Below are 12,639 nucleotides of genomic sequence, written 5' to 3'. Positions count from 1 at the left end.
TGTACTCTCATCGAATGCTAGGATGACGACACCGAAGATGACACAACACCACAATTAACAAACACATCTCTCTTACAGCTATTTCCGTTGCAAGATAAGGAGTCACTTGATGATGTCACAATTAACTCGGACCTTTCTTATCCACAGAAAGAACAAATCGATGAATTCCTCAACCACTACCAAGATGTCTTATCAGATCTACCTGGATGCACCGCATTAGGCGAACACAGCATCTTGCTGAAAGATAATGACTTCAAGCATCTCAAGAGTAAACCTTACCCCATTCCATATTCTGTTAGGGACACCGTCAGAGAGGAAGTAAAGACAATGTTGTCAATGGAAGTTATTGAACCGTTAGAGAGCCCTATTGCCTCACCAATTGTTCTTGTCAAAACGCCCGATGGAACTAATAGTTTTTTTTTGTCGATTTCAGGAAACTCAACAAAGTCACTTTTTTTTACGCAGAGACCATACCCCAGGGGCCCATTTCATAAAGGTACAGCGTCAGCGTCAAGTCCCAAAACAGCGTCAAATTTTCACTTGCAGCGTCAAATTTAATATTTGACGCTGCAGCGCATTTCATAAAAAGTTGACGATCCAGTGGGAGCGTCAACTTTTTACTGGAGCGTCAAGTATGGTTACTGGAGCGTCAAATAGGGTTAAATATTTGACGCTGGTCATGGGGGAGCGTCAAGTTGACACTGTAAAAGGTTTTTCATTGTGAAGAATGGCATACGTTGGAGAGGATTTTTTTTCTTGTGGGAAAAAATAGAGGAAGGTAGATCTATTATGTGAAAGTGTTTAATTCAAGGCCTAAATTAAAAAAGCCCTAGGCCATAAAAAAGGTTACACTTCGGAATTCCGAAGGTTCTTTATTCCGAAGGTCCGTAATTCCGAAACACGTAAATTGCCTATACCTCGACGTTCGTTAATCTGAAAACGTAAAAGGGTTCGTTAATCCGAACATTTGTGGCGTTATTTCGAAGGTTTGACAATCCGAAAACGAAATAAGGTTTGATGTTCCGAAGGTTCGTTAATCCAAGAACGAAATAAGGTTCGTTGTTCCGAAGGTTCGTCAATCCGAAAACGAAATAAAGTTTGTTAGTCCGAAAACGAAATAACGTTCGTTAATCATTTCGTTTTCGGACTAACGAACCTCATTTCGTTTTCGGATTAACGAACCTTCGGAATTACGAACCTCACTTCGTTTTCGGACCAACGAACCTTCGGAATAATGAAGCTTCGGAATTACGAATGTATGCGATAAAAAAATGATTGCTTTTTTTTTTCTGTTTCTGACTTTCTCAAAAAAAAAAAGTTGTGGCCATGGCATTGTTGAATCCATTTACTGAATGGATATTCACCGTTGAAACCGATAACTTAAAAATCATTTCCATTTTGAACAAAAACAATCTTTTAATGTCATTTTCGATGTTTCATGCATAATTAGAGCCTACAAATTTACTTGCTTCAGGGTGATTTTTAACAGCAGTGCACCAGCAGTGGCCTGTGCCTGCCTTGTTGTTGATACAACCTTGCATTACCGACACAAATAGTCAAGTGTGGGACTGGGATTAAACTTGTACGGTAGAAACTTTGTTGAAGGTGAAATATCGACCGGCAATAATGATGCCTTTTCAATTTTTTCAAAATAATTTTTTCCATGGCATAGGGCTAAAATATATCAATTCTCTGAAAACTTACACAATGGAGAATAATGCTATGCCATCCCAGGAAAAATTAGTATTTTCTTCTTACTCTCTTCTAGAATTGCAAGCCAGGCATCACCATAGACTATGCCAAGAGCCATCACTCTGTATCAATGGCTAGTCTTATGCTGCAGACCCTGTTTGCAGCTGCTAAATAACAATTTCGCTCCCAAAAAAAATTACAAGCAAAAAAAAAATATATTCTCCTTCAATTTTGTTTCTTCTAATTTTGCTTCTCAAAGGTGGGGGGGGGGGCCACAGGCCGGCTGTGCCCCCCCCCCCCCCCGGATCCGCCAGCACTTTCTACCTAAACTTATGACTTGAATTGAAAACAAAAAACTGGAGAGAAAGGGGATTTCCCCCTAATCAGCCTCGTACATGACTATTCAAATAATTCGCTGGAAAGTCAAGCTGACTTTCCAGCGAATGTGCTTTTATGAAATGCAAAGTTGCTAGCATAGCAAGTTGCTAGCATAGCAAGTAAAAGCTGCTATTCTACCAGAGTTGCTATCATAGCAACTTGCTATGATAGCAACTCTTTATGAAATAGGCCCCAGATCAGGATAGGTTAACTAAAGTTGCCCATGCAAAACACTTCAGAAAAATAGATCTAAGCAAAGGGGACTGACAAATCAATACCTATGTCACCTGAATCAAAACCACTGACTGCCTTTCTCACAACATAATGGTCTCTTCCCGTTTACAGTAATGTTGTTTGGATAAGTAAACGCACCTGCCTGCTTTAGTCGAATGATGAGGAAACTTCTAAACGGACTTGATGGAGCTGTGAACTATAAGACGACATCTGGAGATGCTGAAGCAACCAACAATGAATTATCATGGGGGTGCTGCGTGTATTTTTTCTCCATAGGCAACATCCCCAGGTATCCTGGAAGATGTGTAAAATTGGGAAAATGTAACCAAAATGACTTTCATTTTCAGTGAAACTTTTTCTTTCTTTCTTTCTATCTCGGGATAGCTTTGAAGCTGCTGAAAGGGGTTACTCTTCGAGGTTCAAGGTTCTTTCTTTTCAAATTTCTCAGAACAATTTATCCAACAAATAGTCCAATTTGTAGTGAAAACTCTTTTTTTTTGCTTTTCAGTAAAAACAAAGTCGTTCCCAGGGCCCTGACACAGTGTGACACTCAACGAGCTACTCAGTAGACTACGAGCTGCAAAGCTAACCGCCAGGCCCAACAAGTGCTTCGTAGGATATCTGTGGTAGCGATAATGTAGGAGCAGATATTTTAAGTAAATTTTAGGTAGATTGTAAGTTAATCGTAAATGAATAAATGAAAAGTGTAATATGCATTTCCTCAAAAGAAGGAGTAAAATGTCACATCGAAAATACATTTTATCCCAGTTTATTATCCTTTATTAGCCAAATAATTTAACCCTGTACTCGAGCCAAGGTAGCAAAGAGACGGGAATTGTATTTCATTCTCTAATGAGCAGTACTTTAATTTAGGTTACAATCGATGACTTTAGGTAATTGAAATAGTTTAACCAAGGCAGTGATCTTGCGTTTCCTTGCTTGAATGTGTCTCTTTCATTCCCCTTTTGTCCTATACGGGGATCCAATAATTTTAACCAGATACCTGGGATTTTTCTGGCAAGGGTATAAGTGTTCAGAAGCGTTCCAATTGCTTTTTGTCCCACCATTTCCAGACTTTGGTGAGCACATCACTTTTTGGAGCCAGAAGAGAATTTGCTACATTTTACTTACTGTTTTAAGCATTTATCGAGATTTTTTTCTCCAGAGCTGCTACATTTTCCTGATTGAGTTGCTAAAGATTACTACCTCCCTGCATGAAGTCAGAAAACAGTTTTTATACTATATTAGAGCCTGTTTGCTGACGTTACCGGTAAGTGTAAAAATGACTTTTCACCCAACTTAGCAAAAAAGACAAATATTGCATGATAAAGATAATGTGATGTAAGATATATTGTAATAGTTTGTGGAAAATCTACATACAATTTCCTGGATTTATTTAAATTTGGAGAAGTTGCAGTTGGGAGCCAAACCTAATAGTTTGTAATAATGATAGAAAGTCAGAGAAGTTTGAAATTTGATTTATATAATTGAACTATTGGTATTTACAAGTGAAGATAAAGATTGTTTTATAATACATTGTAAAAAAAGTTATTGCTTTATTTCAATTTTCAGATGGTACCGAGGTGGGACGTGATTCCCCTATTTGTGTCCATGTAGCCAAAAGTTACCGACATGACCGAAGGACCCCAAGATTGACCAATTGTCGCCAAGAGTAACCGAATTCAAGTCGACAATGGATACGGTCGACTCTGGTGACGTATACGCATAATAACAGCTTTAGTTTGATGTTGAGGTCAAGCAGAAATATCTGATAAAACAATGAACGCTCAATGTTATATATTTATGATGGACAAAAATAGTTCAGCGATTTGAATGCTGATTTGCTTGTAAATAGGGAGAACTTCCGATTGATATTGTGTGTTTTTTTAGTCCTTGGCTGATGTTGGATATTGACAGTTGATTTTCTGTGTGTGCTTGGGTGTGTATGTGTGTGTATGGATGATGGATCAGTACAGGATCCTTACTTGATGCTAGATTTTGATATGACGTAAATGATGGTAAAAGTACACGTAAATGATAGGGAAGAAGAGGGTATAGATGATAGGAGTGAAGTTGAGCTTATGTATTAATTTAGGATGTTCTTTGTAAAATGGCAAACTGGAGTTTGCAGAGGTGTTTGGAATTAAATTTTGAAATGGTGAAAACAAAGCATCGAAGAACATCAGCAGTAATTTTGGATGATTTGGGTGAAAATACCTGCGCCCTAAAAATAAAATATAAAAAGTTAATTATGCCATCCAGTGGAATCTTTCATGGAATCTTTGATTTTGATTGGTTGTTGCCAAGGTATTTATGGTTACCATCGAATTTCAAAGTTGGATTAGTAACCGTTATGCGTCAGGATCCAGGTACATGTATCTCTTGGTGTTTTAACAAACCAGTTACTTTGGGGAATAAAACTCGACTTTTAACCATTAGTAGTTTATTAGTTATTAGAAGTTTATCACAACACTCCCTTATTCTCTCTGATAGGAAGCAATGGTTCGATGGTTTGACTTTTTTATTTAAAGTACTGTAATGATTTAAGCAAGTGACTATAAACCAAATGTCGAGCAGACCATATGGATAGCCGACCTAAAGGTGTAACCATTTGAGAGTAAGTTGCATTCATGTAGTGTTAGAAATAAACAACCTGTTTATTAGATCAATGTTATACATAAACCCTTTTTGAGAGACTATAATTATTTCTTAAATCGTGTAGCATAACCTTCTTGCGAGAATAAAATTATTTCTTAAATGGTGTAGCATATTGTTTGTAAATAGGGAGAACTTCCGATTGATAATGTTTTTTTAGTGGAGCGTTTTGGCCCAGTGGATAAGTCTTCTGACTTAAAAAAGGGTCATGGGTTCGAATCCCAGCCATGGCGTAATTTCCTTCAGCAAGAAATTTATTCACATTGTGCTGCACTCGACCAAGGTGAGGTGAATGGGTACCCGGCAGGATTAATTCCTTGAATGCATGAGCGCTGAAAGGCAGCTCGAGCTAAAGCCGGGGTAATGATAATAATAACAACGCGCCTCGGAATAGAATATTTCTAGATAGATGGCGCTATATAAATGCCTATTATTATTATTATTATAATTGTTGTTTTTAACAATTTGTTTTTCTTTTTGCTAGGTGGCTCTTTGTGATCAGTACAAACAGTTATTGCTGCAGACATGGGTATTTCAATAATACCTTAGTAACCCATTCACAAGTACCATGATGGCAGTAAGGTCATTTTAATAAGTGGGGTTGAGTTCAGAACGTTTAGTGAAGAAAATATGTGGAAATAATAACTGAGAAATGGGAAATACTAAAAATGGACCAATAGTTAAGAAAATCTTGTTCTTTCTGAGTATATTGTAAATGTACAGTAATGCTGATTTTGTAAATAGTATTAACCTGTTGTTAGCATTTGCTTGCTTTTTTTTTGGAGTTGTGGAACATACAGCGGGCTGCTAACTTCAGGTCACATTTCTTCCACAATGCTCAAGCAACGCATTTAATTATATCGTATGCATATAGTGGCTCGTGCATTGTGTTTCATACACATTCTCTGTCCAATACACATCTTTCTCTGAATCTGTTTACAATGTACTCTTATCCAGGTTTCTTAAAAGAAAACACGCAATTCTCTGTACTTGATAGACAAGTGCACTCAATGTAACTGAGATGTTCCCATTGGTATGTTACAGGTCACCTGACAAGGCCTGTGCAGATCACCTGATTTCATGAGCATGTGATTCTGGCAATTTCATTGAGGCTTAGAGAAGTTCACATATATTTTCTATTGAAAAAAAATATGCAATTTTAGAAATATTGACATTTTTTTAAATAGATATTTTCATGAAATGTAATTCATTTTCAACTGACCCATCCTTTGGTATTACCTAATTTTTTTTTCCACCAGGGTACCTGTGTCACAGTATTAACACAGCCAGCTGATGTCTTGAAGACGAGGTTAATGAATGACAAACCAGGCTAGTACAAGGTGAGTAAAAAAAATACATGTAACAGACACAAGCAAACAGTAATTCATTTAATTTTTCATTTAATTTTTTTATGTCCGTCAAAACTGATAAATGTATACACTTGTCAATTCTTGCTGTCCAAACAAATTCACAAAAATAATATAATAATAGTAAAATTCAAGCAAACATTACATATCATGGATCTTTATATAGAATAAAATAATAATGTTTATTCATGAAATACAGTCACTGACACTGGTTGCATAGTTATACATTGTTATCTTTATAATTATATTTATTTATTTATTGATAAATTTATTTATTTATTCATTCACTTATTTATTTATTCATTTATTGTATGACAACTGTGTGCGGTATATTATGCATTATTTTCTTCATTTACTGATTTATTCTGTCATTTATTACACAACATTGAACTGTAGTAAATACGAACATTACATATTTTGTAATTTCATGACTATCTTATGAAGTCTCATTCACGTGGCTGTTATTTTCTCAATCATATATTTATTTTGTTATAACAAAGAGGAGTTAATTATGTGAATTGTAAAATTATTTACTACTTTAGTTTTCTTTTGTTCTGCTTAGAACACATAATAAAAGATATCTCTATATATTATTTTACTGCTTAGGCATGCTCTTCTACTCTTAAGGAAAATGGAGGAACGAATTAATGCGGCAACTGGTTCTTGCTTTCACAGATTTCAGTCTTCGTCCGCTTCTCTGTTGAATTTTCCGACTATTCAGGGAATGTGTTTGATCAGAGCCTTCGAAAGTCCCTTTCTTTACAGATTCCATCTAGGTTAACAGTGTTATTTATTATTTTGCTGGCTTGTTTTATTAAGCAAGTCTTCTGAGCTTCTGTTTATCTCTCTGTTTTGCATTATTAAACCAGATTATTTAGTCAAAAGTGATAAACTCTAGAAGATCGACTGTAAAAATAGAAGAAACATTATTAGATCTTAGAAGTACTTTAACTTTCGGACGAAATGTAACCGTTGATTGCATTTGGTCAAAGTGCATTTTGACTTCGCGTCCCAGGACAGTTTCCTGTCAGTTTCACGTTGCTAGGTATATATGACATTCAACATTATAAACAACATCATCATTGATAATTCATGTAATTACAGGTCTATCAGTAGGTTCAAATTGTTCTTTAGTCTGAAGTCGAAGGCAATTCCTTTGTCTTCTTGGAGTTGACAAATAAACGGTTTCCTTTACACCAATTTTCGAACAAAGCCATAGTTTCCCTGTAATCCAATTCATTTTTATTTTCAATTAATCCAATTATTACCGTGTCATCTTCATATTTAGTATGTGAGTAGTTGTAAAACATAGATTTCATATATCTTTTGATCATATGATATTTGCTGTTGTTCAATAGTTAGAGAAAATTTGTGTTTGTAACTGTTATTTGTATTGTAATCAGAGTGGTTGCAATCAAGTAGCAATATTTTGTGATCATTCTTTCATGTAAAATATTAAATAGAATATTGTCAGTTTAGCTCATTTCAAAGGGATCAAATAGCTATGTGGATCTCGGCAATGCAGGCCATGTACAGAGAGAAAATGAGTTGGAGCTATTCCTGTTGAATGCATGCAGTCATGCAGACAGGCTGATCAAACAAGTGTTCACTGTTGTGTGAGTAGCTGCAAACAACTGATTGTAATGATCACATATCAATACACCAAATTCCTTATTCTCTTCTGGCAACAGTTCTGTTGCTTGTTTTAAAAGGTTTAAATATATATAAATACTCGGTAGGTTCAATGTTCCAAAAATTGGTCTATCCAAAAACAAAATGAGGTTTGTTATTCCAAAGGCTCACTATGAAATAAAAATAAGGTTTGATATTATTCAGTTAAATACAGTTAAATACCTTTTATATAAATACCTTCGTCCGTCTACATTCGGTCAGGTGTGAGGGGGCTTTAAAGGAAGCAAACACCAAATTTGAATTGACGCGGGGGAGAGAGAAGAAGCCTAACACTAACCTAAGGAAGAGTGGGCTCTGCAATCTCTGTCAAGAGGAGAAGTATATATTTATCACCAATAGCGAAAGTGTCTCAACAAAAGGTCAGAAATAATATCAAAGTGCCGCCACAGACACCGACCTAGAACCCCCAGAAAACCAATAAGGTGTGACGACCCATCACAGCACGCAGACACAACCAAGTCGTCAAGTCATCAGTCTGCCTGAAGATCACCGAAAGCGTGAAACCGACGGTAGTAGACCGAGCTGACCAAGGTATGAATATAAACTCCTAAAAAAAAGTTTGGAAATCTGAATTTGATCGATAATCCCTCCTCGGTTTTAGTAAATATTATTAATATCAATGAATAGATCATTTAATTCTCTTTAAAATGATACCCTGCGTGATATGATTATGGTTCACATGGAGGTGCAGTGCCTTGAAATGTGGGGGAATGTCAAAATTCAAAAGTTGCAACATGACACAATATTAAAATTCACTGTTCTTTTTCCGTGGTGATGAGTGAGTTTCTCAGCGGTTTCTCTAGACGATGATGGTGATCCACAGCATTTATATTGCGCCATACATCTGTTAAAAATATTCATAGGCGCAGGCTCATGCAATAAGTTAATCACTACACATCTGCCGAAATAAGTGAATTTTGAGAGACAGTTTAAAGAGTTCTATGCTGTCAATTTCACGAAGTGAAGAAGGGAGTTCCAAAGGCGTGGAGGAATAAAAGAAAAGGCACGGTATCCAAATCCCCTTAGGCGTCAATGGGTACATGAAGAGTGACACCAGTTCCAGACTTCAAGACGAGCGCAAGCCAGGACGTACACAGCGTTGTTCTATAGTACACGGCGTTGTTCTATTATTGTTTTGTTTTCATGCACCTTAACATCAACATTAACATGGAATCAAACCCACCTCTGCACAAGCAAACACATAACAAACAAACAAACATGCATGGGTATTTAAAACCACGACTCAAACCCTAATATCTCACAGAACCATCACTACATAAACCAAAACAAAACATAATAAAATGAAGAAGCAGGGGCTTGATTTGAATGGATTTTCATCTCTATTGACACAGACAAAATAATCATGTTCTCTATTGACCCTTCATGATTATTTCTGCTCGTTTTGCAGCTTTTCAACTCAGACCTCATCCAACACTTTTGAATCCTGCTCTTTTTGTAATGGCCTAATCATAACAAGCATGGTATCATTTTAAAGAAAATTAAATAATCTGTGGAATGATATAAGAAATGCATTGTGTAAAATTGGGGGTTGGGAGAAATATTGAGCACTTTTGAAAACCTCAACTTATCCCGTACCAAGTGGATATATATATATATATATATATATATATGAAATTCAGTTCATTGGGGTATTGGAAAGTGTTCAATACCGTGGGGTAGTATAATGTTGAACGTACCTTGGATCCGCTACCCCGGGTTTCACGCGTAAAGCGGTCTTCAGGGGGTCTGTAACTTTGTCCAAGTGATGACTTTCTTCCAATGTGGCGTGCTGCGGTTCGTTTTCCAGAGTCAAATGGAAATGGTCCTGAGTGCCTGCATTTAGTAATGAGCTCCGGTCTTCTGTTGACTGTGTGTTCGTAAAAATTAAGTATTTTTCCTCAAGGCAAAGGTTACAGATGTTACTCTTCCTTTAAACTACGTTTGATTTTTATTTTATTACCTCCCATTTGAGTTCGTAGTACGTTTTTCTCACTTTTTAATTTCCAAATGTACTTAGAGTGTTCCGTTTAATTTTTTTTCATGTTTTTTTCTAAGTACATTTAGAAATTAAAAAGTTAGAAAACGCTCACAATGGCCCGTATTCTGAACTCGGGTTTGAATTAAACCCTGGTATAAGTTGTAGTTTAACTATTGAGAGGCAATTGGGGCACAACTCTGTATTAGAACATGTTCAATTTTTTATTCTCGTATTAGATGGGTCAAAATACGACCAAAGGTACCCTTACGCGGAACAAATTGCAACTGAAAAACTATGTTGGTTTTTTTTAAAGTAGCAACAGCATTTTCTTACTACATTTTGGAAGCCATCCTGGATTTTTTTAACATACTGGACCACTAACTTTCCTTGTAACTTGTCCCAATGTATTATTTGACCATTGAAACCATGGTATAGACATAAAAATCATATCTCACAGGTGGATATGATATGAGCTATGTCCATTAAAAAGTATCAACAGTCATTTTAAACTCAATTTTTGGAAGTCATCTTGGATTTTTGGACACATCAGACCACTGGCTGTCCTTGTAACTTCTCCCGAAGTACTACTTTACCCTAAAACCGCTGAATAGAAACCAAATTAATTCACCACTTAGTAAGTAATAGATGAATTGTAGATTTTTAGCCTACGGCAGCCATTTTGGGCGCCATCTTGGATTTTCCTGGTCCCCATAATTTTAGCACCGAGTTAGACCATTGCGTGAGTTTAACCTGACTTCAAAATACGGGCCAATGCGTTTACTTTTAAAACACTGCCATTGTTAGCTCCAAAATCAGTGGTACTGGGGATTTAGGTTTGGTTTTCTTTTAAATTTAGCATGTTTCTCAGCAGGACTCAATAAATTTCCAGTATAATGTTTGGTTGGTCATGCCTATTGTTAGGCGAAATACAATTTTATTTATATATTTCTAAAAATCAAGTGGTCATATCATTAATTTTGTGCCAAGGACTAAGTTCATTGTGATTTTTAAAATCTTTTTTCTTTTTTAATTCCAAATATCATGGAAACTATTTGATTGTACCTTGAAATGGATGACTTACCATCTCAACAATTTGTTATCTTTTAAAATCATTGTTAATTAGTCATTAATTTAATTAAGAAATAATTTAATTTTGGTGCTGTTTATTATTGTTACATGAGTGATGAAAATATAATATAAGCATACATCTTATGAGGTATGATTATAAATGTTGAACAGAATGACTGATGTTCAATTCAATGTATTGTACCATCATAAAGAGTTTTTTATTGTATAAACAATAAAAGTACATTAATGTTTAAGTACGTACATGTATTTATTTTGTCTGTGATACGTTTATTGCAGTTCCCAAGCAGTCTTTTAGACTGGTTTGGGTGGGGGAGAGGATCACTGGAGAAAGAAAGAGAGAGAGAGGGGGGGGGGGGAATACAATAGAGTGAAGGAAAGAGAAAATGATAGAATGAAAGAAAGAATAGTAAGAAAATGGGGAAGAAAATGAAAGAGAAGCAAAAGAATGAAATAACAGAAATGAAAGACAATGTTTTCTATGTAATTGGTTATATACCAGCTTGGCGTTTACCAGCAAAGTGCTGTCCTGCCGAGTTCCTTTACGGGAGTTACCATAAACAGAAACAGGAATGGATTATTATACAAATAATTTATGTATTTGATCTAAATTCTAGATAATTCCAGACCTCGCGCTATCCAGCACTCTGACGTCAGTGTGCAGGATAGTGCATATGGTATGGCGTCAGAGAGCTGGATAATACATTTGGTATGACGTCAGAGTGTAGGATAGTGCATTTTGGATGCCATAGTGCAATTCGCTGAATATCATGTGATCCGATTTGGACCAATCGGATTACAGAACATTCTTGGGAGTTGTATAAAATCATATATCATCTGACAAGGGGTTGGTACGTGTTGATATATATCGGATAAACGTAATCCAAAATACATCCACCATGATCATCAAATTGCTGAATAATGTTATGCCAGACAAGAAAACTTTGAAAATGTAGTATGTTTGCTCTTTAACATGTTTCACAGCCCACGAGGTTCCATATTTATTGTCAAATCCACTTAACTCCTTAACTCGTTGAATTTAATCTTCGTTCCGTAGTTACTCCAAAGAAAAGAAAAAGAAAATAATGCCAACAATCCAATTTTGAAGCGATAGAGTATTATGATTACACTATTGCGTGCGCAGTTCACATTCAGAGATGAAGCACAATCGATGCCCATCAATTTTTTATTTGATTTTTGTTGCCAAATATATTTAAACTATACTTTTTGTTTATTAATAAAAAGAAACCGTGATATACGTGATATAAAATATTGTCGTATTGGTCCATTTTCCAATATTTTTTTTATATGTGATATTAATCAATCACTCTGGTGGTAAATGCATTCAAAGGACACATTTCTCCAGTAGCCACATTTATTCCGTTTCCCTTAGGCATGTTAGGTGGCGACTGCAGGTTGATTATAGTAACATGAAGTCAATGGGTAGAATCGTTGTTTAAATGTGACGTTTATAATATGCCTACATGTTAATAGTTTTATAATGTAGTCGGGGTATAAGCCAAACTAGAAAATAAAATGTTGTACATGCCTTCGCAT

General features: G+C 35.8%; 1 protein-coding gene across 1 annotated transcript in view; it reads left to right on the top strand.

Moving 5' to 3' along the window:
- Positions 1-11,160, top strand: part of LOC129270423 (fibrillin-2-like) — an 86,894-nt gene extending 75,734 nt beyond the window's left edge. The window contains exons 90-92 of the mRNA XM_064106079.1: positions 2,813-3,574; positions 3,877-6,299; positions 6,933-11,160. Coding sequence (XP_063962149.1) covers positions 2,813-2,841 — 29 coding nt within the window. The 3' untranslated portion in view covers positions 2,842-3,574; positions 3,877-6,299; positions 6,933-11,160. The remainder of the gene's footprint in view (positions 1-2,812; positions 3,575-3,876; positions 6,300-6,932) is intronic.
- The last annotated feature ends 1,479 nt before the right edge of the window (positions 11,161-12,639 follow it).

The sequence above is a fragment of the Lytechinus pictus genome, chromosome 10 (genome assembly GCF_037042905.1).
Source record: "Lytechinus pictus isolate F3 Inbred chromosome 10, Lp3.0, whole genome shotgun sequence".
NCBI classification, from domain to species: domain Eukaryota; kingdom Metazoa; phylum Echinodermata; class Echinoidea; order Temnopleuroida; family Toxopneustidae; genus Lytechinus; species Lytechinus pictus.
This window is presented reverse-complemented; position numbering and strand designations above follow the sequence as displayed.